This window comes from Drosophila bipectinata, chromosome XR, assembly GCF_030179905.1.
Source record: "Drosophila bipectinata strain 14024-0381.07 chromosome XR, DbipHiC1v2, whole genome shotgun sequence".
Lineage (NCBI taxonomy): Eukaryota > Metazoa > Arthropoda > Insecta > Diptera > Drosophilidae > Drosophila > Drosophila bipectinata.
Window position 1 is genome coordinate 21,214,124 of NC_091735.1, and position 27,117 is coordinate 21,241,240.

General features: G+C 36.7%; 5 protein-coding genes and 1 long non-coding RNA gene across 8 annotated transcripts; 2 read left to right on the top strand and 4 right to left on the bottom strand.

Annotated features, from left to right (window-relative positions):
- The first annotated feature begins 328 nt into the window (after positions 1-328).
- Positions 329-19,795, top strand: Clic (chloride intracellular channel protein 5). The gene is made up of 4 exons (XM_017244105.3): positions 329-784; positions 17,369-17,878; positions 18,800-18,910; positions 18,979-19,795. Exons 1-4 carry the CDS (start codon positions 698-700, stop codon positions 19,054-19,056), a joined length of 786 nt encoding a protein of 261 aa, XP_017099594.1. The 5' UTR covers positions 329-697; the 3' UTR covers positions 19,057-19,795.
- Positions 11,524-13,146, bottom strand: LOC138925536 (uncharacterized). The gene is made up of 2 exons (XR_011441770.1): positions 13,094-13,146; positions 11,524-12,219 (listed from the first exon to the last, which is right to left on the bottom strand). It is a non-coding gene; the product is annotated as an uncharacterized lncRNA (long non-coding RNA).
- A 73-nt stretch (positions 19,796-19,868) lies between the features above and the next one.
- On the bottom strand, positions 19,869-20,379 carry LOC108127134 (mitochondrial coenzyme A diphosphatase NUDT8-like). Its single transcript, XM_017243991.3, has one exon. It carries the CDS (start codon positions 20,350-20,352, stop codon positions 19,873-19,875), a length of 480 nt encoding a protein of 159 aa, XP_017099480.3. The 5' UTR covers positions 20,353-20,379; the 3' UTR covers positions 19,869-19,872.
- A 105-nt stretch (positions 20,380-20,484) lies between these two features.
- Positions 20,485-20,817, bottom strand: LOC108127194 (uncharacterized). The gene has a single exon (XM_017244106.3). It carries the CDS (start codon positions 20,815-20,817, stop codon positions 20,485-20,487), a length of 333 nt encoding a protein of 110 aa, XP_017099595.2.
- Positions 20,818-21,190: 373 nt separating this feature from the next.
- Positions 21,191-22,198, bottom strand: LOC138925563 (fibrinogen beta chain-like). 2 transcript variants are annotated; one of them, XM_070276331.1, is made up of 4 exons: positions 22,134-22,198; positions 21,661-22,016; positions 21,542-21,590; positions 21,191-21,266 (listed from the first exon to the last, which is right to left on the bottom strand). In XM_070276331.1, the coding sequence occupies exons 2-4, from the start codon at positions 21,972-21,974 to the stop codon at positions 21,258-21,260; spliced, it is 372 nt and encodes a 123-aa protein (XP_070132432.1). In that variant the 5' UTR covers positions 21,975-22,016; positions 22,134-22,198; the 3' UTR covers positions 21,191-21,257. The 2 variants fall into 2 exon arrangements, with proteins under 2 accessions (XP_070132432.1, XP_070132433.1); XM_070276332.1 differs by lacking the exon at positions 21,542-21,590 and having other exon boundaries at positions 21,194-21,266.
- A 44-nt stretch (positions 22,199-22,242) lies between these two features.
- Ndc80 (kinetochore protein Ndc80) lies at positions 22,243-24,656 on the top strand. 2 transcript variants are annotated; one of them, XM_017244001.3, is made up of 3 exons: positions 22,244-22,432; positions 22,502-22,561; positions 22,687-24,655. In XM_017244001.3, the coding sequence occupies exons 1-3, from the start codon at positions 22,350-22,352 to the stop codon at positions 24,548-24,550; spliced, it is 2,007 nt and encodes a 668-aa protein (XP_017099490.2). In that variant the 5' UTR covers positions 22,244-22,349; the 3' UTR covers positions 24,551-24,655. The 2 variants fall into 2 exon arrangements, with proteins under 2 accessions (XP_070132431.1, XP_017099490.2); XM_070276330.1 differs by lacking the exon at positions 22,502-22,561 and having other exon boundaries at positions 22,243-22,432; positions 22,687-24,656.
- Positions 24,657-27,117: the final 2,461 nt, after the last annotated feature.

The following is a 27,117-nucleotide window of genomic DNA, read 5'->3' on the forward strand; positions in this document are numbered from 1 at the left end:
AGTAAAAGTAAATGTTTTTAAATTACCACGATTAATTGATACTAGTGAAGGCTTGTCGTCCACAGAGATTCTTGCTATAAAATCATAAAACTACATTAACGGTTTCACTTTTGTATAATATTTTTTTTAGTTTTAAAATGATTTAATGAACAAAATGATTTAATGAATGATTTAAAATGAACAAAATAAATCCAATATTTTTATTTGCTGGTAGAACTGGAATTCGGTAGGAATCGATAACACTTGTGAACCGATATACCATGTATGAAATTATCACGATAGTTCTTTGTCGATAAGCCGATTGGTAGTAGCACCTGGTCACACATGCCAATCCAAAATCGCTGGTAAATCGCCCAGAAACCGCATTCGAATCGCAAATTCCGCCTCGGCAGCCCGCAAATCGAAGAGCAGATTAAGAAGCAGCAACGCTACAACGTATTTATTTAATTTTTTTTGACTACGAGATCGTCTCGTCTGTGTGTGTGAGTGTGTGTGACAGCTCGGTGTCGTCCAGTGACTGTGTCGGCGTCTGTGCGTAAGTGTGCGTGTGTTGGCCAAAAAAATTAGCACAACAAACAACAAAAGCGACCAAAGTAAAAAAAAAAAGAAGAAATCAAGGAACGCACCGCCAGTCACGCGGACAAAACGAAGAATTCATTTTTGAAGAAGCTATCGGAGAAGAGTACCCAGAGGAACCATGTCCGCCGACGTTGAAACGCAGCAGCAGGAGTCCACCAACGGCACTAGCAAATTCGATGTGCCCGAAATCGAGTTGATCATAAAGGTAAGCGGAAAAGTTGGAAAAATGCAACTAATATACATACATATACATAAATACATATGTATGTATGCAAAAATCTACTTTGCATCTACACACCTACATGCAGACAGTGTATGGGTGTGCGTGCGGCTTTGCGAAAATTTCCATGCAGCGGCGAGGGAAACTGCAGCAGCAGCACCAGCAGCAGCAGCTGCCAAAGCAACAAAACAAAAAAGAAGGGAAACTAGAAAAAAAAAACACAAACTGCCGTTTCTCTTCTCCTTGTGTGCTTCTCCTGCTAGCCGCGCTGCTTCTTCTTCTTCATTCTCGCACTTTGCAGTGTGTCACAGAATACTACAAACACTGAGGGCCAAGAATGTAGTAACACCTCTAGGGCCCCTTTCTTGGTGCATTATAAAGTTGGGAGTTATTTATTTAGAAATTATAGGAAAATAAAGAAGGAAATATTTAATGTTATTTTTTTCATTAAAAACTTGTATTTTCTTACATTCCTTAATTTTATCTTACCAATTTCAACTATAATATGTTTTTAAATACTTGAAACTATCAAAAATATACATTTTTTGGCTTAAACCTTTATACATTTTCTTAAGAAAAATTCACTTGACTTGAAAATATTTAGAGTACTTAAATTAAACAATAAATATTTAACGAGATAGGTGATTCAAAATACAGAATTGTAACCATTTATTTGAGTTTATAAGTATTTTTTGTTTTGTTTTATGGCAAAATGATTATAAATCATTCTTAATTTTTTCTTCCTTAATCTGAATATGACTTCAACTTCTTTTAGACTTCGTTTTTTAAATTATAGGTGTATGTTTTTGTACTTATGAAGTCTTAACTATACTTTGGTAAAGCGAATATGTAATATTTAAGTGAAGAAATTGAAAAATCTGAAGAAACATATAAGAAACTAAATATTTGAGTATTTCATATTTCAAATAATAGCTTTTTTTTTTAATTAAATTAGAAAAGTTAGTAGGGATAATTTTCTTAAAGAACTAAACCTCAACGAAATTAACACTTTTTATGACCTAATATTATAGAAAGGTTGTTAAAAATATAATTTTTATCACAGAATTTAATTCATTTAATTTCCTCAAGGAACCAAATCCTAAAAGAATATGTTCATTTGACATTTTGAAGCCCACTTTGAATTTGAATCCATTATGCGTGCTAATTAGCTCTTACCAGTTGGCCTGGAGTGTGTATCCCCCCTTTTTCACACTTTTCCCCACCTTTTTCCGTTGCGCCTCGTCTGTCTATTTATGTGTGTGTGTGTGTGTTTTTGTAGTTATTGTTTTTTGTAGTTTCTAAGCATCGCCAAAACCGGTTCTTCTTCCTCGCTCCCTATCATCCGAGAAGACACACACACACACATAAAACCACACTACGTATCTGCATACAGGCATGTACTATATGTAGGTGTACTGATATGGTGTGCGTGTGCAAAGTCTGCAATTCTGGAACGTAACATATTTCCCCCGATTTCTTATCTGCCTCTATCTGCCATAAACTTTAATCACATTTCATTGCGCCAATTGCTCCACAAATGCTCGGCGACTCCTGCTTTTTGGAATTTTCGTTTTCGACACCACCACCACCACCACCAACAACAACAACAACACACGACTGTTCTACAATTAAAAGTTGCTTGTACCCCTCTATCTACTGAAGTATGCATGTGTGTGCCAGTCAGTGTGTGTGTGTCTGTGCTTGTGAGGGTTCTTTTTTTTTTATCGTTTAGTGATTTCTAAATTTCTTGGCGCATACGTCATGCCCCACGTCCAAATAATCGAAGAAAACACAAAAGCTAACACCTATGTATGGGCCTACAGTGCCGGTCAAGGTGCTGGCGTTCATAAATCTAAACATTTTTACTTTTACAGTTTTTTGGTTTTGCAGTTTTTTGTTTTGTTTTTGCGGAAATTTACATATTTGGCATTTTTATTGTTTTTCCCCATTTTTTGATAGTTTTTGTTCTGAGGGTCTTTTTCAAAGTTTGAAAATGCTGTTTTTTCCAATATTTCGTATTACATTTTTCACATATTTCCAATTTTAATATTTTTATGGAGTTTTTGCAGAACTACATACATATGTATATTAAGAATTGGACATTTTTCTTAATTATCAACTCTAAATTTTCAATTCTCCATTAGAAAATTATCAATAATCAAATCTTAATTTTGTAATAGTGTTCGCACTGATAGAAGATTTTGATAGAATTTTGTTTCTTTTTTCAGAATAAATGAAGTTTTTCTCTATAAAAAAAACCTTTTTGAAGAACTTTATTGTTCTTTGTTTTTTTTAAATCTATTTAGAATTCTTAAATGTTTTGTATTCTTTTAGTCGTTCCGTTTTTATACCATTTGAAGAAATTTATCTTTTTCTTGGAATTAAATATTTAACTGGAAAAAGGAAGTTATTTTTGCAATTGTTTAGCAAATATTTTTCGCAAGCTTTTTTTTTAACTATTTTTCTCAGAAATCTACATATTTTGCGATCTTGGTGTTATTTAGAATTCAATATTTAACTTGAAATTGTCGTTATTTATTAAATAATAATAATAATAATAATAATACTATTTAGTTTAAAATTTATATATTTTTCTCAAATATTTGAGACAAATTTTAATGTAGGTTTTTGTTGAAACTCTTTTAAACTCTTTTTAGAAATCTTTAGGTATCTGTATTTTTAATAAACTTTTTTATTTCTATATTTAGAATCTTTATAATATGAGTTTCTTCAATTTAATGAGTTTTCTAAGAATCCAAATCTAACCTTAATAATTCCATCTATAAACATATAATATAACATAATAATATACATATAAACATTCTATACCTATTGATAGTTATTGAAAAAATAATAATCAGTTTATCTGACCTCGGCCCTTCGTGGCTCGAAAAGTCTGTATTTTCTTGTAGTTCTGGGCATTAAAATTAGAAACAAATTAAACCGAAATACAATTAACTTTTTCCCACAACTGTGAGTGCGCGGAGGGATGACTCTTGTGGCTTTTTATTTTCTGTTTGACTTCCCACCAAAGTTTGCCAAAGTCATTGTAATTGTTTTCGGAACACTTTGGAGCCGCAGTCGGAGGCCTGCTGTTTGTTGATTCTATCGAATCACTTGCTCCGCTTATAGCAGCCCACGCCATCGCTGGCCGCACCCCAAAAGCCATGACTAAGCCCATCCTATACCTATACCTATACCTATACTTATACCTCTACCATTCCCAAAAAAAAAAAACCCAACTCCAAGTGCAATGAGCATTGGCCAGCAGTACGCGACTCCGCTCCCTTTTCCTGTCAAGCTTTATTCAAAATTTTCATTTCTTTCTTTCTTTTGGGAGAAAGTACTGGCTGGCGCACCTGCTGCGCTGAATTTCCTACCGAGATCTCCAAGAAGAATCATCTTTGACATAACTTTTGTGCAGCAACGCACTCGAGACTCCAAACAAGGCAAACGCAACATTTCCATTTTCATTTCCATTTCCACATTTCCACATTTCCCAGCGTAGCAGCAGCAGCATCGGCGAAAGTGAAAGTTCAAATTGGTGTGCGGAGGAAAGTCGGAGCCATAAAGCATTGGGCTTTGGATCGTGGCATGCCTCTCTGTTCCGCGCGTGCAGGCAACAAACAAATACAAATGTGTTTTCTTGTTTCAAAGTGGCAGTGGCAGTGGCAGGGGCAGGGGCACGGCCAGCAGTCTAACAAAACAATCATTGAACGCTAAACAGGTTTTTCTCGTGCGCGCTTTTCCGCCTCCTTCACGGCCCCCATCTCGGGCTGGTTTCAGTTTCCAAAAACAAGCTCCAAAGCCAATGCCTTCCTCTCAGCTGGCCAGAGTCAGCATTGGAATTGGAGTTGGAGCTGGAGTGGGAGTTGGAGTTGGAGTCATCGCCCACGCGATCCGTCGAGTTCCAGAAATTGGCCATGCCAGCCATCGGTTCGAATCAAAACAAAGCGGCAATCAAAACAAAACACCATTCGCACGAACAGAAACAGTTGAGGAGTGTTTTTCTTTAAATATTTATATATTCTTTCTCTTTTTTGAGAGACTAAAGATGCTAAAAACTAAGACTCAAGTTAGTAACATTCTATAGAGTGTTTTAAATAGATAGTTTTCAAAGAAAAGCAAAGTTTGGTGGCTCTAGTTCTAGTTCTAGATATATACCTTTTGAAAAAGTCTAGGGGCTTTGGTAATTTAAAGCTTAAGTTCTAGGAAATCCATACTATATTGTCATAAAAGTCATAGTATTCGATTACAGTTCAGTGGAAGAGCAGAAACTATAACTACTGGGAACAATATCTACAATAGGTGGATACAATAGCCCTATATCTATATGGATTCTTAATAAAAACTGTATAATAATAAACAGAATATAGTACCCCTCTGTAGTAAAGTGGAAAAAGGAACCCTAGCTACTGGCTAGAATAGCTATAAAGTATATCTAGTTAGGTAAAAGTATCTAGTAACTAAAAATTCACAAACAGCGATTGTGAATCCGATTTAGTGAAGAAATCATGGTACTAACTGGTACCTGTATATGTTGTCTAAGGAGATATCCAGTCAAATATTAAGAAAATCTAAGGGCTCTTAGCCCTAAGTTAGCTCTTAGTTCAGAACTATTTGTTGGCTTAAAATAAAAAATAAATGCTTTAAATAACTAATATAATAACTAATAATAATAACTAAAAACTGTAAATAAATATAATTTTTTATAAAAAGCACTTGCATTTCATAGATTAGCATTCAAAAAATTCCAAAAACATAAAGAGTGAGAATCTGCTTGTATTTTGTATTTAAACAAGAAAGGAAAGCTAACTTCGGGCGGAGCCGAAGTTTATATACCCTTGCAGTTAAAACCGGATATATATCGCAAACATCGGATATAGTTGGCCGATCCTTATGGGAATAGGAATATATAATCCTATTTATTTCAATACAAAATCTAAAAAAAGACCCAAACTTCTATCTTCAAAAATACGAAAGTTGATATTTCTACCAAATACCATTTCCGATCGTTCAGTTATATGGCAGCTATGGGATATAGTCGGCCGATCCTAATGAAATTTGGTAGGTTGGATCAACTGGCCAAAAATATAATCTGTATTTAGTTTTAGCTTTCTATCTTCAAAAACACGAAAGTTGGGTCATTTCCGATCGTTCAGTTATATGGCAGCTATAGGATATAGTCGGCCGATCCTTATGAAATTTGGCATGACGTAATGTTTTGCCAAAAATAGCTCACATGTCAAATTTGAACTATCTAACTCTAAAAACACCAAAGTTATACCATTTCCGATCAATCAGTTATATGGCAGCTATAGGATATAGTCGGCCGATCCGGGCCGTTCCGACTTATATACTGCGTGCAAAGGAAAGAAGGGTGTGTGCAAAGTTTCAAGACGATAGCTTTAAAACTGAGAGACTAGTTCGCGTAGAAACAGACAGACAGACGGACAGACAGACGGACAGACAGACGGACAGACAGACGGACAGACGGACAGACGGACATGCTCATATCAACTCAGGAGGTGATCCTGATCAAGAATATATATACTTTATAGGGTCGGAGATGTCTCCTTCACTGCGTTGCACACTTTTGACCAAAATTATAATACCCTCTGCAAGGGTATAAAAACATAATAACTCATAATTTCCAATTAAGTCCACCAAAATATAGATCAATATAGCCCCTTAGGTTCTCATTAGGTTCTCAAGAAAAGCAGAACCAGAAGAAAAACCTTTTCAAGCCTCCTTGCCTTTGAAGTATGGGGTATCTTACAGTCCAGGCGGTGTCTAGACTTTCGTGTTTAGATTTCCACAAATCTCTCGGCCAATAAAAAGCTAAATATATATAATTAAAAATATTATAATAATTATATACATACTTTGTGTTGATAATATATTTCCGTATAAAAAAATATGCAAATTATCTTATTAGTTTTGTGGTTTTAATATCACCAGCTTATAAAATGCTAGTCTATACTCTACCCAAAAATCTTCCACCTTGAAGAAAACTATTTTTTGGTAAATCCAAAACAAATGTAACTTTTTAAAGTGAATTTCGAGTTTCTTCTAAAAACGTCTCTGGCGGTCTCCACTTCTCTGGGCAGTTCAGGGGCTTTTATTTGGCGCCCAACAACGCCGACGATTGTTGGCTCTCGAGATGCCCCAAGGAAAGTGCGACTCTTTGTGGCCACTCAGCTTGTTGGCTCTTCAAAGTAAACACAATTGTATGCACTTTTTGAAAGAGCAACGTACATTTTAATGAAAACAACAATACAGGCTTATGACCTACAGACTCTTTGGACTTTAAATCGTAGTTAATGGCTTGCACATTCTATAAATTATTCAAAAAATAAAAAATAAATTAAAAAACCTTGAACCTTTGATTTTGTAGGATTCTTGAGTCATTTCTATTTAAGAGGAATGCTGTAATAGATAGTTTTGAGTGGGAACTGAGGTGTAAGATTGGAAATTAACAGAGAAACTGGTTATTGATAGAGTGAGAGATATTTTTTATGGATGTTTTGTTAGAAATGTACAATTTTAAAAAATATTATAGACTTTTAATTTTATATTTCTGGAAATAGTGGGTATATAAAGATTTTAAGGCTTTAACGGTAATTATAGGTACATTTATAGGTTTATAGTTAATAAAAAAATATAAAAAATTTATAAATTATAGGTTTATTTTGATTGTTCGCTGTCGGAAGTGGGAAAAAATCAAAAGATTTCTGTTATTCTGTATTTCTTTAAACAAAAACTGCAGTCTCAGTCTCTTATCTTTCATTTCCCAATTTAATACTCTATTTCTTACATTATTTTAAAGCCCTTAGTGATAAATATTCAATAGAATTATCTAGCAAATACTACGTGTCTTTGTAGACAGTTTTTTTTAGTCCAATATATTTTTTATTTATTTAAATATTGTGCAAATGTGGTGACACACTTTGTTTTCTTTTCACGCCCCCACGTGCTTTGATGGCCCATGCACTGTGCACTGGAAAAAATAGGGCTCTATCTTATAAAAAATTCTAATTTAAAAATAATATTACAAAGTTGGGGTTAGTCTTTCCTGTCAATGCATTTGTGTGTGCCCTGATGTGTGACTGCAATTGTCAAGAATCGCGAAGAAAAACACGCAAGGCTTTACCGGATACCCACTCCCACTCCCACTCCCTGGCCACCCACTCGAACACCCAACATCTGCCATCGCGTTTTTATACCCTTGCAGAGGGTATTATAATTTTGTCCAAAAGTGTGCAACGCAGTGAAGGAGACATCTCCGACCCTATAAAGTATATATATTCTTGATCAGGATCACCTCCTGAGTTGATATGAGCATGTCCGTCTGTCCGTCTGTCCGTCTGTCCGTCTGTCCGTCTGTCCGTCTGTCTGTTTCTACGCAAACTAGTCTCTCAGTTTTAAAGCTATCGTCTTGAAACTTTGCACACACCCTTCTTTCCTTTGCACGCAGTATATAAGTCGGAACGGCCGGGATCGGCCGACTATATCCTATAGCTGCCATATAACTGATTGATCGGAAATGGTATAACTTTGGTGTTTTTAGAGTTAGAGAGTTCAAATTTGACATGAGAGCTATTTTTGGCAAAATAATACGACATGCCAAATTTCATAAGGATCGGCCGACTATATCTTATAGCTGCCATATAACTGAACGATCGGAAATGACCCAACTTTCGTGTTTTTGAAGATAGATAGCTGGAACTTGGTACAGATTATATTTTTGGCCAGTTAATCCGACCTACAAAATTTCATTAGGATCGGCCGACTATATCCTATAGCTGCCATATAACTGAACGATCGGAAATGACCCAACTTTCGTGTTTTTGAAGATAGAAAGCTGGCACTTGGTACACATTCTATTTTTGGTCAGTCAATCCGATCTACCAAATTTCATAACGATCGGTTGACTATATCTTATAGCTGACATATAACTGAACGATCGGAAATGGTATTTGGTAGAAATATCAACTTTCGAATTTTTGAAGATAGAAGCTTGGGACTTTTTTTTAGATTCTTTATTGTAATTAATTGGTTTTATTATGATGTAATCATAAGGATCGGCCAACTATATCCGATGTTTGCGATATATATCCGGTTATAGCTGCAAGGGTATATAAACTTCGGCTCCGCCCGAAGTTAGCTTTGCTTTCTTGTTTTTAGGTTCATATTTAATTCTCTTCTCTGTAGGTGGCGAGTATTATTTTTTTGTTATTTTTATTTATCTTGTGTCGCCAGGTCTGGTGTCTTCTCTCATTTCTTCCATTTCATATCGTACCATATCTTACTGTATATATATTTTTGTACTGCGACTCTTTAATTACCTTTTGCAACTCGTACATTATTTATTTCGAGTTAATTACCTAACGCTTTCGAGGTTGTCCAACCAAAATGGCAATTAAGTCTGAAAAGTTCTGGACATAAATCTACAAAGTGATTGCCGGCTGGAAGCCTGTCAAAAGTACAGTGAAGATTGCTTCAGGTGCCTAGGGAGATATAATTAAGAGAAAAAATTAAATAAAATATATTTTGAAGAGAAAACTATGTTTATTAGGTACTATCTATAATAGGTACTAATATAGTCTCTTAAAGTGTTCATAATTGCAAACATAATTGTTTTTTTTATTAAATATGTACATCAGATATATCCTATATATGATATTCAAATATTTAATATATCTAGGCTTGAGATATACATATCTCTTTTGAAGAATATGAAGAAATATGTACGTAGTTTTTATACATTAAAGAAAAATATATATAGCTCCATACAGATTTATGAAATCTAGAAAATGTAACCTATAAAAATATATCTTTTAGTTATATTAAGGTTAGAATTTTGAAAGGGGAGTCTATGTATATTCAAGTGTATATTCAAGTGGTATATAATTTAGGAGATTTATTGTTCTAATAACTCCTAATAACTGCCATAATTTCTTATTAATTAAATACAACCGATCAAGATATGAAGACATGTGTATACACTTTAAATACTCTTTCAAAAATTTAAAGAACTACAATACTACTTCTGAGAACTATGATTATATATATTTATAACATATTTATTTCTGATTATTTTTATTCTATTTTATATTCTTGGTTTATTGTATCATTATAATATTATATTATTCCCTTATATTCAGTTATAACCGTAACCCCCTTTCCCTCATTGGTGGAAAACCCATTAGGCCATTACCACTCTGTGGGCCCAAGATATGCAGGCTGACTTCACCTGCCAGCCCGGCACTTGGCATTGATCGTGTTTCTATTTCTGATTCTATTATTTTGGCTATTACTTCATCACCCCGCCACGATCATCATCTTCGTCATCATCATCATCATCATCAGGCGGCGATAACTTCCGCCCGACTCTGATAAGATATAGTATACATCTCTGTGTAGGGGTATGGGTGCTTGAGTGTTTTTGGTGAGAAAGGGAGGTAGAGGAGAGCTTGCCCCAAGGTTATAGATGGGCCACCCGCCAACGCCCACCGCCCCCCAAAAACTTGATGATTTTCAAAAATTAAATTATGGCGCTGCAGCTGTCAGCAGACTGGTTCTAAAAATAAAATCAATGCACTGTAAAATATAAAGTTTAAATAAAAAGTTGAATTTTAAATATTTATTTAAAGGGGAGTTGTGGAAGGGAGTTTTAAAATAAAATACCAGAAATACCATTACCAATACCTCCACCAAATACCAGAAAATACTGTTGGTACTAGGTACCATAATAGAGGAACTACCAAGGAACTAGAGGTTCGATCTTTGAAATTCCTTTCCCTAATTAAAATTATTTAATTTTAAAAGGAAAAGGTCTTGAAGTAGAAAAGCCAGAAAATACTGGCAGTATCGGGTATCATGCAGTCGAAAAAAGAGAGGTTCGAAATCCCTTTCATTATAGTCTATAGTTCATATATTATCAATTATTATGGTATATGATATATCAATATTTGTAATTAAAAATATTGATATATATATATATATACCTTTATTAAAAATATTGATTTTTTTTAAAGGGGAAAGTCTTAAAATAGCCTGAAAATCTGTAGTACCGGGTATTATATAGTTGCAGGAACTAGAGGCTCGAAAAACGTTTCTCTACATAATATAGAGTCCATAATATATAATATAATCTATATACTACTAGTATATAGTCTTCAAATCAAAATAATCATACTCATATCATATTATATTACTTTTTTCTGTGCATTGTTTGCCGACTGTTTCCACTTATTTTCATTCCCTTATTAATTATTTTATTAACGATTTCTTGTTGGTACCGGGTATTATACATCCTAAGGAAATAGAGTCTCGAAATACGTTTCTCCATATAGAGTCTATATAGTCTATTAATTTTATTTAATTATTTTTTTCTGTGCATCGTTTGCCGACTATTTCCACTAATTTTGTTTCCCTTATTAATTTATTTTATTAACGATTTCTTGTTGCCGAAATGCTGATGTTGCCTTAAATGGCACAGAAACGTGGAAAAAAAGCCAACAAGTTTCGTTTTATTTGACTTCACTTAACTTTAAACTTTTTTTTTTGTTTTTTCGTCGCTATCTTATCGCGCCACGAACTTACAATTAAAAGGAAAACAAATCGAAGATGTTATGTAGGTGGATGGGAGTGCAAACATACAGCCATGGTCGCAATAATAGCAGTCCTAGCAGCCGAGAGAGAAACCAAATTCCAGCCGATAAGATAGTTAATGCGCTTTGATTAATTTCGACAGCAGGGCTTTTAAAATTATTTTATAATTATTATAATATATTAATTAATATTAATATTAAATACTAATTATTAATTATTTTCTTCCGCAATTGTTCATCGTGTTGCAATCGCTGGCCTCTACGGTTGGTATTTGTTTTGTTTGCGGTTTGTGGCTTTTATTATTAGCCAGATGTTGTGCCATATATAGCTATATAGTATCTGTATCTGTATCTCCCCCTTCGGTGGTGTATCTGTGTATCTGTGAATGGCACTTGACATTTGCTAACTGCCAGCTTTCGTCATTTCTATTTTGAAAAAAAAAAACGCGGCAGGCCGTCAATTGCAATCGTGGCTCTTCGTGATGATTGGCCGGCCTGGCTGCGACTCCAACTGACCTTTTGACGTTGCCACACACGTTGTGGCGTACCATTTCCATTTGCAATATCTGCAACTCACATGGGAGTATGTATATGCTGCTATGTGGCATAAACTGCCAACGAAGGCGAACGTACGGAGGAATGCGGGCCAAGAAAAAGATACAGATACGTTTTGGAAAGTAATCCGGGTCACTTGGGAATTTATGGTTATAGATTATTTCTAGAATACATGTAGTAGTACGTGCACAGTTAATAACCGATGTGGCATAGGGGGGGGAAGACAAACAAACCGTTTAAGCCTCGCATCTAAAATTGATACGGAATGTGGTATTATTATTATTATTATTCCTCTTCTTTATTATACCCTTGCAGAGGGTATTATAATTTTGTCCAAAAGTGTGCAACGCAGTGAAGGAGACATCTCCGACCCTATAAAGTATATATATTCTTGATCAGGATAACCTCCTGAGTTGATATGAGCATGTCCGTCTGTCCGTCTGTCCGTCTGTCTGTCTGTCTGTCCGTTTCTACGCGAACTAGTCTCTCAGTTTTAAAGCTATCGACTTGAAACTTTGCACACACCTTTCTTTCCTTTGCACGCAGTATATAAGTCGGAACGGCCCGGATCGGCCGACTATATCCTATAGCTGCCATATAACTGATTGATCGGAAATGGTATAACTTTGGTGTTTTTAGAGTTAGAGAGTTCAAATTTTACAGGCAAGCTATTTTTGGCAAAATATTACGACATGCCAAATTTCATAAGGATCGGCCGACTATATCTTATAGCTGCCATATAACTGAACGATCGAAAATGACCCAACTTTCGTGTTTTTGAAGATAGAAAGCTGAAACTTAATACAGATTCTATTTTTGGCCAGTTGATCCATCCTACCTAATTTCATTAGGATCGGCCGACTATATCCTATAGCTGCCATATAACTGAACGATCGGAAATGGTATTTGGTAGAAATATCAACTTTTGTGTTTTTGAAGATAGAAGCTTGGGACATTTTTTTAGATTTTTTATTTTAGTTAATTGGTTTTATTATGATGTAATCATAAGGATCGGCCAACAATATCCGATGTTTGCGATATATATCCGGTTTTAACTGCAAGGGTATATCAACTTCGGCTCCGCCCGAAGTTAGCTTTCCTTTCTTGTTTTTACTGTAGTTACTGTTGATTGTGCTGGCAGAGCCATGTGGGCTGGGCCCTCGACTTGGCTCGGCTATTAAGCCATTAACACACACACACAGGGCAATGCTAATTAGCTCCGGACTCCAGGCACTCGAAATAATATTTTAATTGCCCGCAATTGGTGCGTAAAATTCAATTTACAGCGCGGAGTTAACGCGTATTAACTTAATGCTAAATGGATAATTGTTGGGGCCTCGTTATCGCTTAAAGTGTTATCACTAAACGGGCTACGAAAATTGGGGTTTTTCGAAGGCTTGGAGGTTTCAACGGAAATGTTTTAATAAAGAATTTTTGAAATATGTAGCTATTATATGTAAGTATTTCGTAAGAAGAGTAGAGTATTTTTTGGTAGAGTGGTATTATATTATAGAATATTTTTGTATAGTATATTATAAAGTATATATTTAGAGTATATGTAGTATTATAGAGTATTTTTAAGAAAATTTAGTTTTTTTTTCAAGTCTGTTATATTTCTTAAGTTATTGTATTTTGTTAAGAAATGAGTATACTCTTTTTTTATACTTCCTTGAAGGTATTTTTAATTATTAAGTTACTTGAGCATTTGAAAACATATTATTCTTAGGATCTTTGGAAAATGTTCAATTAGATACAATAATAGAATCTTAATAAGATTCAACTAAATTAATTAGCTTTTTAAATACAAAATCCTCAAGAAAGGTAAACAGACACTTTAAGAAACATATTTGGAAAGGTAAATGTTAAGAATTGAAAGAATAACTAAATAAATAGAATAACTAATTGAAAGAAGTAGCTCTTTTCACAAAAATTAAAATAATTTTTAAAAATTGTTTATATTTTTTGGACCTCAAGACTAGGTATGAGCTAAGAAGCTAACGAAGCTCAAATCAGGTATATTTTAACAAAATGCACACTATTGGGCTAAAAATAGGACAAATCTTTAAAATCGCAATCTTTTAGAATCATTTCTTAAGAGGTTTTAGTCTTCTAGTATTTTAAAATTAAAAAAAAAAGTCGAATCAGATTTTCATCTTCAGTTCAGATGTTTAGTCATTGAATATTCCATAAATATCGTGTTATAGCACGAAACAAGAAATACTAAACCTTTTCGATTTTAAATATTTAAAAAAAATAAAAAAAGTACTGAACAATAGTTTGCTCTACCCTGAGGATTCATATGTATCTCCAAAAGCGAAATAGGGTTAGTTTGTGATATTAAAATATTAAATATTAAACTAATATTTTTCAAGAATCATGGACCAATACTATGGACAATTATTAGGGATATTATAGTAAAAGTTTAAGGGGATATCAGCACTCCCCCCTTAAACATATTAGCTCCACTTTTTTTTTTAAAAAGATCCCCTACGACTTATGTGTGCTTTTTGGTTCTTAACCACATTTCCATAAACACTGAGAAATGATGGCCGTTTCAATGCCACTTTGAAAATTTATGCGACTGTTTTTGGCCTGAAATTTGCGAGTTTTCTGTAGTTGTTGGCCAGTAACTCCTTTCCAAAACGCTGGCCACCTCGGTCTTGACTCCAAACTCCGACGAGTACCCCCCTCTACGAGTGTATATATGTGGATATTATGTGTACACTTTATTTTCGCTCTGTACTCTCAACTGTGTAAAAAGCAAACAGCAATGTGTTGGCTTATCTAACGAATACAAATATGCACAACGGCCCCATATACGCACATTGATTGCTTAGCGTTCGCTGGGGCCATTGAAGTTGTGCCGGCTGTCGATGTCAGCAGAAGCGAGGAATACAAAAAAAAAAAAATTAAGGAAAAAACAAGATAAATAAATAATAAAAATATAAATAAAATAATATACAGAAAAGGCTGGAAACGACAGCAATCAACAAGTCAACTTGGCACACACAGCTCCGATGACATCATCATCCTTAGCCGCATCGGATTCCATATCGTCATCTGCTGCAGCGATCTACAGTGGCTATATTGCTTAAAAGATACCATAGTTTAATTTATGATTGATTAGCTTTAAATAAACTTTTATAAGAGGAAGGGAAATTATAGAAAATATATTTCTGGTTTTACTTGAATTGGAAACAAAGTTTATCTTAAATTAAAGTTACTGTTGCTTTTTAGAGACTTTATTCTCTAAACTTTTACAAAGTTTTGCATCTAAATATATTCTAGAGTTTCAGGAACTATCATAAATATATAGTTTCTAACATAAATATATAGAAATTTATGAACTGATTATTTCTTCCAGTCAAAACTCTATAGAAATGTTTATAATTTTAAATAAATTCTCATTGGCCTTATCAAATAAAAAGCAAACACGCCTCTTGAGTAATTAAAATTACAGTGACGAAGGCGCTTCAAGCGTTTATTGAATAAATATCCATTTTGGTGACGAAATGAGTAGTTCTTTGTTAGAAAATAAATAAAAATACTATTTTGTGCCTTTTATTTGTTTAAAATAATTTAAAACTTTTAAAAGTGGTGGTTCTGCAATTTAGAGAATTTATTAAGGGGTTATATACAGTTGTGATATATGAAAAAATCGATTTTTTTTTATTGCATATTCTTTAAGTATATTCTATTGGGTGTACTCCCACAAAAATTGATAACGATCGGAGCATTAGATCCGAAGCTGTAGCTATTTATAGCACACTATCTGCATATAAAACTTGAACAAACTTGAAACTTTAAACGCGATTATCTCAGAATCTTTTTTTTGGGCAATTACCTTTGCGGTGGACACGATTACTAAAAAACTACTAATCCGATCAACACCAAATTTTGACCACATAGTTATTATGATATTAGCTAGTCCGTGAACGAGGGATTTTCCATTTTTTTGAAAACTCCCTTTTTAAAGCACAAAAAACGAAAATCTTATACCTTGAAAAAGTAAATTTTTTGTTTCAAACGTCGCCATTTTTTTTTTAATCAAAATTTTAAAAAATCCCTCGTTCACGGACTAGATAATACAATATACTAACTAAACTTTTTTGAATTTTGGATTTCGGATGAACCGTTTTCGAGAAATCATGTCCACCGCAAGACACCATCGAAAAAAGACGATTCGGGAATTCGGCTATAACATTTTTGTTATGTAATATCTTATTATAAAAAAATTTAATTAAGTACCCAGAAACATGTACTAAACAACGTCGGTAAAACATTTTTCATAAATATTTTCTATGGTGTCAAAAAAAAATCGATAAAAATCCATATTTTTGCGCGGTACAACTGTATATAACCCCTTAATATTAAAATCTTAATTGGTAGTAATTCTTTGAAGAATGTTTAAGATGTAAGAATCGGACTATTTTTGAATAACTTAAGGACTTTTAAGAACTTCCAACTTAGTGTTTAATATACAACTTTATTGAGTTTCTAGAGGTTGATTTCTCTAGTTCCTAGGTCTATAGTTCTTAAATATAGGTCCTAATTGTAGGGAACCAACTGTAAACCTAAGATTCCCAAAAAAAAAAAAACATATCTGAGATGATTAAGACATCTTATCACGTCTCTATAGAAACACTTAAAAATTAAACAAAATTCTCAATGACCTTTACAAAAAAGACTACTTTAGCAGCTAAAATTCCAGTGACGAAGGCATTTCCATCAAACATCCATCAAACTGTATAGAAACAAATTAAAATAGAAAAGTCATTAGATAGTAAAAACCATATGTTTCTATTTAGTGAATTACCACTGTAGTTTCCCTTTTTCTATCCATCCATCTTTCTATCTGCGTATCCCATCGAACGTATCTTTGAGGTGCCGGCCTTGGCAGTGCAGCGATGCAGAATTCTCGTCTGGCTCGGGTTGCTTTCCGGCGATTCGAGTCGACTTGATGGCCCGGGCATCTTGGGCCGTTTCCGGTACCTAAATCGCTAAAATAACACCGAACCGAGGTGGAAATTGAAATTGAAATGCCAACGAAAACGAACGACGAGCGTCAATGGCTCATCACGCGACGTTTATGATGATGATGTCGATGGTGTGCGGATGATGATGTCACATGATGGAAATTATGTTGTTTTATTTCGTTAAATTGTTGTTTGATTTGTTTATCGGTAATTGCCGGCACGCGAAGCGTCAACACTCAGCCCGGCATTATGCAACCGCTCCAAGGGACAACGCTACTGGTTACTGTCCAAGCGATGCCCCAGTACCCTACATTGTGGTCAGTTGGTGGGGTTGGAAATTAAGAAATTATAATTCCTAGACTATAGTACTTAACTAAACCTTTATGCGATTACTAATCTCACACGTTGTTGATCCTTTCCAGGCCTCTACAATCGATGGCCGTCGCAAGGGCGCCTGCCTCTTCTGCCAGGAATACTTCATGGACCTGTATCTGCTGGCTGAACTGAAGACCATCAGCCTGAAGGTGACGACGGTCGACATGCAGAAGCCACCGCCCGATTTCCGCACCAACTTCGAGGCCACACACCCCCCGATCCTGATCGACAATGGATTGGCCGTCCTGGAGAACGAGAAGATCGAGCGGCACATCATGAAGAACATACCCGGTGGCTACAATCTCTTCGTCCAGGACAAGGAGGTGGCCACGCTGATCGAGAACCTGTACGTCAAGCTGAAGCTGATGCTGGTGAAGAAGGACGAGGCCAAGAACACCGCCCTGCTGACGCACCTGCGCAAGATCAACGATCACCTGGCTGCGCGCAATACCCGTTTCCTCACCGGCGACACCATGTGCTGCTTCGACTGTGAGCTGATGCCACGCCTCCAGCACATCCGTGTGGCCGGCAAGTACTTTGTGGACTTTGAGATTCCGGTAAGAATTCCTAGGGTCCTGGCATGTCCCTAGAAATTGTCAAGAATGGAGAGCTAGTGTACATATATTTTTGTGACGATAATAATCTAATAATTTTCCTTTTAATAATTTTTAATTAATTATTATTAATTAATCTAATAATAATTTTCGTGACGAAAAAAAACTTAATATTTCAAGAAGTTGTCTTCAATAGTAAATCATTCATAAGTAATCTAAGGTTATACATTTAAATAGTTCTCATTATCTACATATATATCCTAAACTTTTCATTAAAACGTCTTGGCCTTTGGTCATATTTCGGTGACGAATGCACATGCAAAGCCAAGAATATTTAATACCCTTTTGGTGACGAAAACAGAATTATAACTACCTAATTATATTATGTTATATCTTTTATAATAAACAACGTTTCAAATTTTGAGAACTCGTAAGAAGATTATTAAGAAATCGATGACTATTAGTATAATTATTTAATAATTTATTCAATTCTATTAAATATTATTTAACTTAATAGAGAACAAAATAGAGCACAAATCTCTATGCAGATCCATAGTGTGTACATTTTAGTAGATATATTAGTCCTACTTTTAAGAACAGTTTCAAGCTTTTATTCTCAAAAGATACATACAAGTAAAGTAAACATCATATAAAAAATAAGTAAAGCATATAATATATTAATGTCAGACTTGAACAAGATTTCCAGAGAAAAATCGCAACCAAAATTACATCGATTAATAATACGCTTCCGATGCAATTTCAATGTTATGGCCATCCATAAATAATTGTACTCGTAGTTGCAGGCAATAAAAGCGGGTTTAATTGGAATTATTGTATATGGACTATAGCCAAGTGCTGCTATTGTAGAGTCGATAATGATTACGTGATATGGAGTGACTCATGCCCCTTTCCTCTTGCTTGCAGACGCACTTGACGGCGCTGTGGCGCTACATGTACCACATGTACCAGCTGGACGCCTTCACACAGTCGTGCCCGGCCGACCAGGACATCATCAACCACTACAAGCTGCAACAGGTGAGTAGCATACACATATAGAGCCATTATTGAATTTGGATTTTAATGCGATGATGCAATGCTTGCAGAGTCTCAAAATGAAGAAGCACGAGGAGCTGGAGACACCGACGTTTACCACATCCATTCCAATCGATATTTCGGAGTAGGTTTCCTCGCCATGCAGCCCCCCAATACAATATTTTGGATAACTTTACAATATCAAGCCGAAAGTAATAGAAGAGCAGCCCCACACACGACCACACAACTTCAGCTAGGACTATACACATAAATGTATACTTAAAGGATATAACTACCCATGCATATATTATATATATACTACTATATATGAACGAGTACATAACAAGTGTTCTTTAAGCAGCCGCGTTGCCTTTCCCCAGCTATGCTTAATTTAAATCCTAATTTTAAATGAAAATATCCACGACCTTGACTCTAATTTGCCCCGCCTGCCTGTTTTTTTTTTTTTTTAATTTTTGTTTTTAAATAATATCAACGAACTGATTTGTATTTGAGATACAACTGAGATGTTCGTCAGGCAAGAAAAAAAATATCTAAACCCCTAAATCATGTTGGCCGCTTATCGGCCTCCAGATTGGACTTCATTTTTTTTATTTTTCATTCGAAAAGGAGCTTTTATTCTTCGTGTATCTGTACTGTATTCCTATCTTTATTTTTTTTGCGCAAAATTATGATTTTGGTTTTTTTTTTTAACGCTCCCCGGCGCAAGTTGCCATTTTGTTCGCTTTTAATTTTTATTAAAATATTTTTATCATAACAAGAAAACAAAACAAAAAAAAAAAAATATGAAAAGAAAATATGAAGAGGAAATGAAGAGTATTTTTTGTATTTAAGTGAAAAATTACAAATAAAAAACACAAAAAGACAAAAGCAGGATTTTTACTCAAAGATACTTATATACATAGATACTATATAGATTACAAAACCATTAGTATTAAGTCTTCAGACTAATCCCGCATCGAGTTATCCGACACCTGGTTCCGGTTACGAGCTGCCAACCACGGCGTCTTAAAGGGTCTCACGAACTGGACATTGTTTTTGAGGCAGTCGGGCCGCAGGCTGGCGGGCAGGAGGCTGTGCAGGAAGAGGTTCGTCAAGTAGGCGGTAATGCCCCACACCCGACGCGGCTCCACCTGGAACGCGGGTATGCTGTAGCCGCTCCGGAACTGAGTGTGCCGGGTGGCCTGGGGCTGGATCATTGAATTGAGCGGCACGGTGAAGACCTCCTCCACTTCGTCGTGGTTCAGGCGCAGCTCGGCCATGTCGAAGTCGGGAATCACACCAACAACCGGGACAATGGACGAAGTGCGCGGTAAATGGATGACCATCGCCTCGCCCCACACTTGGACGCGGTGGCCTGGCAGACCGATCTCCTCCTCCGTTTCGCGCAGAGCACATGCCACGTAACTGGCATCCTTCTGGTCCATTCTGCCGCCCGGAAAGGATGGATGCAGGCTGTGGCTGCGGAGATGTCGGGAGCGGCGTGTATACAACAAGGAGACTTCGTCCCTGGTGGGGAAGGATTATATAATCTGGGAAAGTTCAGTCTGCGCCAGAACTTACTTGCCCCGCTCCTGGCAAAGCGCTATGAGCACGGAGGAGAAGTTCTTCTCATGGTCGCTGGGTGGCAAGCCTCGAGGTCGCTTGAAAACCGGCAGCTTGTGCATATTCTCCATGCACTTGATCCTGTTTTCCGCTCCCAGGAGATACTTATAGTTCCCGGCGCTCAGCTGCAGGGGATTGGTCTGTTCCGGCTGAGGGCCAGAAGTGCTGGAGGTTCCTAGGTGGCAGAGCATTGGTCTATTCAGAAGTTGCAGACCCACCTTCAGAAACTGGGAGGAATAGCTGTAGCTATTCAGAAGCACAAAATTCCGCACAAAAGTAACCGACATCCTGCTAGTTTGGCAACGAAATCCCCATTAAAAGGGTGGTCTTTGAGAACCATACTGAAGCTATCAAATGCAGTGCTGATCTGTACCTCTGTAGGGCTATATCTTATCCCTATCTAATACACTTTGTAAGGCTCCATAAACGGTTATGGGAAACTAATGGATTACCGAGGATTACCGAAAGAATTATCAGGTTTTTGGATGATTACACCCTTTCAGAGGGTATTATAACTTTGGGCGCAAATAAGAAGGCATCTTTGATCCTGTCAAGTATAAATACATCACATACTTTTGGGTGTGAGCATATAAGAGTTGCAAAATTTCTTACATTTTTTTTCATAAAAAATAAAATTATATTTTCAACGTACAAAGCTGGGGCTTCCTTTATAAACTGCATATGTCGACAAAATCCTATATAGTTCAACTGGCAGGGTAGTCAGATCCTAAAATTTCTGAAAACCAATGAAACATTTAATAATTTTATTAATATTAATTAATTAAACAGTCATGCATTTTTTACGAAATCATTCAAATATTAAAAGGTGATCTAATAATTAAATTTTATTATTATTCATCACATTATATTTATTATGTGATACTATTATGACATTACGCTAATTATTTATCACATAGTATTTATTATTATTATCAAATTAAATTATCAAAATTATTATATTTGAAATATTTGACTATAATTTTTTAGTTTCCAAACTCTATTCAAATGTACCTTCATCATTTTTACACGAAAATTCGTGGCAGACAATTTAATTTGAATTCTATATTAAATGAAAAAAGAGTTACAACAATTGTTATTTCAGGTCAGGTTAAAAATGTTGAAATACTTACGTAGAGCTTGGCCACCACCAGCCAAAACCTTTTTCCTTTGCCCAATTCCGATTAGGATCGTCATCCACATCTCGATCAAAGGTGGAAAATTTGATGCCCTGCAATAAAATGTCAAGTTCATGTTGATCCGGATGAATATAACACCAGTCCATGCTTTCTGTTCTATATCCTGAGCTTTGGTTGCCCACATTAAAGTGTCGGCATCTTTCTGTGTGGTTGAATCTCGCTGAATCCAACTTTATAATCAACTCATGAGGATTTTCATACGTCAGGCGATGCAATCTTTCCAGACCGACAAAGAACTCATTGCCCATCTTTGATCCGGGTCCGAATCCATTTGTATATTCCTCAAACGTCTTGTTGAATGTAACAATAATAAACAATAATACCAATTAATTAAATATGTTGGAATAAACGAAAATAAAAAACAAAAAAAGTATACAAACAAGTAGTTTGTTTTTGTAATTAAGTACTTTTTATTTCAAATAAACGTTTTGTTTATTTTTGAAAAGTAAACCGGTTCGTTTTCTCCCGCGCCATCGATAGTTCTATCGATAAGAAGTAATATTGCTATATCGACAGCGCAAGCGCAGCCAACTTCACGTCGAAGCCTAATCAATTTTCGACGACGCGCATAAATTTTGAAAACAAAATATTGATAGAATCAGTTAGTAATACTACATACAAAAATGCATCACCTGCCCCGCAGGAACAGCGAGTTCCGTGAATATGCCGCCGAAGAGCCTGGTACCACCGATAAGCGGCAGACCAGGTAAGCTGTTTGCGTTTGTTGTGACGGAATGTTTTTATATTATTATTTTACTATTTTGGCTTTTCGCAGATCAAAATGGACTCTAACAACACCCACACCAAATTTAACAACAGCAAAAATGAACAAGCGGTAGGCTTTTATAAGTTTATTAATTAGAAACACTGATATTACAGTAAAATTATAAACCATAAAGAAAGACGCCACCCTTTTTATCTAAGTAGTATTAAATTAGCTAAAATAAATGTATTTTGCAGACCTTCCCACTCCCGTTTGCCGCAACCCATGAATCTGGAGAGAGATCGAGCGAGTCAGATGGGCATCACCCCGATGAGGAATACCCGGGGTCCTAGGCCCGCGTCCGTTGAGCGACCTATAGCTCTGCACTCGGATAAAAGCTGGGTGTCGGAACGAGCTCAACAGATTCTTGAATATCTGAGCAATACACAAGGAGGCCTGCAATGTCTAGGAGCCGACTTCTTTGCTCGTCCTGGTGGATTACGGAAGATGACCTTCAAGCAGTTCCTTGGCATCCTGAACTTCTTTTTTCAGAATGTTTGGCGTAATAAGGTTACCGTAGGAGCGAATCCGGTGGAGGATATAACAGCAGCTCTGCAAAAACTCCACTATCCCCATCAAGTAAGCAAATCCTGGTTGAGTACGCCTGCAACTCAGCATTCTTTCGGCCATGTCATCGTGCTGCTGGATTTTCTCATGGATTTCGCCCCACCGTTAGATACAATGGGCTCGGAGCCATTCCCATTCATGGAGACTGCAGAGCAGCCCAGTTCGTACTTGCACAGCATCGCCGAAATGACAGCCATGTCCACCACGCATGCTCTACACGCTATCCAGCTGGACGAGGAGCTGAATGCCTTGCTCTTTGAGAAGAGCGCCGAGTGTAATCATTTTTGGAATGAGGAACGCGCCGAGGAGGAGCTACAACTTCAGGCCAGGGTGTGCGACATGGTCATAAGCAGAAAGAGTGACTTTTCCAGTCGTCAAGCGATCGACAGCGAGATTGGCAACCTAAACTCCCAGATATCGAAGCTGGATGAGCAGCTACATAATTCCGGGGAGGAGAAGAAGCTTCAGCAACTGCAAAAGCTTAACCAGGACAGGGAGCAACTATATCAAAAGCTTCGTGCTTGCCAGGAGGAGATAACCCAACAGGAGGATGCTAAGATTGCTTTGCAATCCAAGGGTAAAGAGCTTCAAGAGGAGATACAGCGCCTAACCAGAGGGGAGAAGCATTTACGCAATTCCATTGCCAATCAGAAATACACAATCCAACAGGTTAAGGCTTTGCAAATGCAGCAAGCCGACCTCAGCAACGAATCCCAAGTATACGAACGGCAGGTGAAGGATCTTTGCACTCGCGAATCCAACCAGCAGGTGATGCTTTCCAGAGCAAAGAAAAAACTACTGGACACCATCGAAAGCTTCAATTCGCATGTCCGCCACTTCAGCGACTCCGTTGCTGCCCAATTGGTTCGCAATCAGAAGTGGGATCTGTTGTTGCCTCTGCAGCCGCAGAGCAAAGATGACATCCTGGTACGAGCACGAGTGCTGGAGGAATTCAGCGGCATTGTCCAGCAGCAGAGGCAGCTGAAAGAAAAGAACCGCCAGGCCCTGGAGAAGGAGATTAACAAAATCCAACTAAAATGCGGAAGCTGCAAGCAGGAGATCACCAATCTGGTGTCACGGCTACGAGTGCTCAAGCAGGCTTTGCAAAACCTGGAGGGTACCTACAACACCAGACGCGAAATGAGGCGCCAGCACCAGGAACAGCTTGACGAGGAGCAGTTCCGTTTGCTCGACAGCCTGGAAAAGATGCAGCTGTCGGAGCAACAGCTGATCGTCAAATTGGAAGTCAAGAAACAGCGAAACGAAGAGCTCCTTACGGCGGCCGAGGCATACCAGGATCAGTTGTTGACCGAACGTCACGCCTACCTCGACGACTACGAAAAGAAACTGGCGGCAGCCCAGGAAGAGCTCGACGAGTTCAATGCGACCATAGAGCAGACTGATATTATGCTCGAGGCGAAAATGCAGCTGTTGGAGAGCACAAAACCGGCATCCTTCCAACCAGTGTTAGAGGCCCTGCAGGGCTTAATGTAAAACTATTAAAAATAGTATTTATTTAAAATGTTAGGTGTCCCAGATGCGTAAATGTCGTTGTATTTATCCTGAATCCCCAGCACATATTTATAAAACCACTCTATCATTTAGTTTTTTTTTTTATATCAATTAATTATAGTATGTTGTTTAATATATCTGTAAAATCTTAAATGAAAATGTTTAAAAAATTAAAAATTGTGTGTTTTTACTGAAGGATAAGGGAAAAGGGCGCAGGGGAACGCCTGGAGGAAGGATTTTCCACCAGGATGCAGTGGGACGTCACAGTTTCCGAACTTTTCCGGAATTTTTCCCAATTTTTTGAGTTTTCCGTAATTTTCCAGAATTTTTCCCATTTTTTTCCGAACTTTCTTGAGTTTTTCCGAATTTTTGGATTTTTAACAATTTTTCAACTTTTCCGATTTTTTCCGAAATTTTCTCAAATTTTCTTCAGTTTTCCAGCATTTTCCAGAATTTTTCTGAATTTTTTTAATTTTTCAGAATGACTTGCACTTTTTTTTTTGCGGCTTCGAAAAAGTGGATTTCGACCCGCTACCAGGCTCGGAGTACCAGGCGAACAGAAACGAACAGTAGGTGGATTCTATTTTTTGAAACTGTTTTTTGTGAATAACTCGGCCATTTGGCATCCAATCGTGGATTGTGATGGCTCAAAAAATGTGGAAAAATACGGCCCATCTAACTGGCTAACAAAGTCTGGAATTGGCCAAGTTAACACGGAGTGGCTAACAAATTTGTATAAATATTTATTTTTAAAAGTTCGTTTGTTCATAACTCGGTCATTTTCCAACCGATCGGGAAGCATGGTACCATTCCAGGATCAGGACCTTGATATCCTTCGAACTGCATCAAAGGATCCTTATGAAGTCCTGAAAATACGATACTGATCCTTTCCTAAAGTATGATTGCCGCTCGACATTTTGTTGTTGGATTCTGAAGATCCTTGGATGCAGATCGAAGGATGTTCATGTTTTTATTCCAAAATTATATTCCATTTCAAGATCGGTTGAAAAACAACCGAGCTATAAACAAACCAGTTTATAGAAATATATTTCTAAGCTAATTTTCTTTACCATTCGGTCTTAACTTGGCCAATACCAGATTTTGTTGGCCAGGTAGATGGGCCGTATTTTTCTGCATTTTTTGACATACCACAATCCGTGCTTAAATGCCAAATGGCCGAATTATTCACAAAAAACAGTTTCAAAAAACAGAATCCACCTACTGTTCGTTTCTGTTCGCCTGGTACTCCGAGCCTGGTAGCGCCCGGAAATTTCAAAAATTTCAGCCTCTGAAATCTGTGACGTCACGGATTAAACTTGGAACTTTTTAAAAAGCTTGGGAAGCGCGGGCGGGAACTTTTTTTGAATTTGAATTTAAATTAAGCGGATCGTAATTGGATCCACATGGCGCGGGCGGGAAATGTAATTTTTGAATTTGAATTTAACGGTCTTCGATCAACTTACAATCCACACAAGTTCCACATAGGATCCACACATGATCCACATATGGTCCACATAGGATCCACACAGGTCCCACATTCCACCAAAGACACAAACCTATTCAGCCAAGACACAAACCTGTGGATCAAAGCTCGGCTCATGACGTCACAGATTTTCGAGGCTGACATTTTTTAAGTTTCAGGCCGCTACCAGGCGTAAAGTACCAGGCGAACAGAAATGCATAGTAGGTGGATTCTATTTTTCGAAAGTGTTTTTTATGAATAACTCGGCCATTTGGCATCCAATCCCGGATTGTTGTATGTCATAAAATGCAGAAAAATACGGGCCATCTGCCTGGCTAACAAAGTCTGGTATTGGCCAAGTTAACACGGAGTGGTTAACAAATTTGTTTTAAATATATATTTTTAAAAGTTCATTTGCTTATATCTTGGTCATTTGTGCTCCGATCTGGCAACACTTGGCATTTTCGGAATCAGCGTCCCAAAATCTATCGAACTGCATACCAATTTCGTCGAAATCAAACAAAAAATTTTTCGGCGAAAATCGAAAAATATCGTGATGTATAGCCTTTCCATTTTTGCGAAAATTCGGTCGAAAATGAGTTGTTCGATATCGAAAATCGTGGTATGCAGTTCGATGGACATTCGAGCGCTGATTCCGAAAATGTCAAGCGTTGCCAGATCGGCTGGAAAATGGCCGAGATATAAGCAAATGAACTTTTAAAAAAATATATTTAAAACAAATTTGTTAGCCACTCCGTGTTAACTTGGCCAATACCAGACTTTGTTAGCCAGGCAGATGGCCCGTATTTTTCCACTTTTTTTGAGATATCACAATCCACGATCGGATGCCAAATGGCCGAGTTATTCACAAAAAACAGTTTCAAAAAACAGAATCCACCTACTATGCGTTTCTGTTCGCCTGGTACTCCGAGCCTGGTAGCGGGTCGAAATCCACTTTTTCGAAGCCGCAAAAAAAAAGTGCAAGTCATTCTGAAAAATCCAAAAAAAAATCAGAAAAATCCAGAAAATTTCGGAAAATATCGGAAAATTCAGGAAAAGTCCGGAAAATTCTGAAAAATTTTGGAAA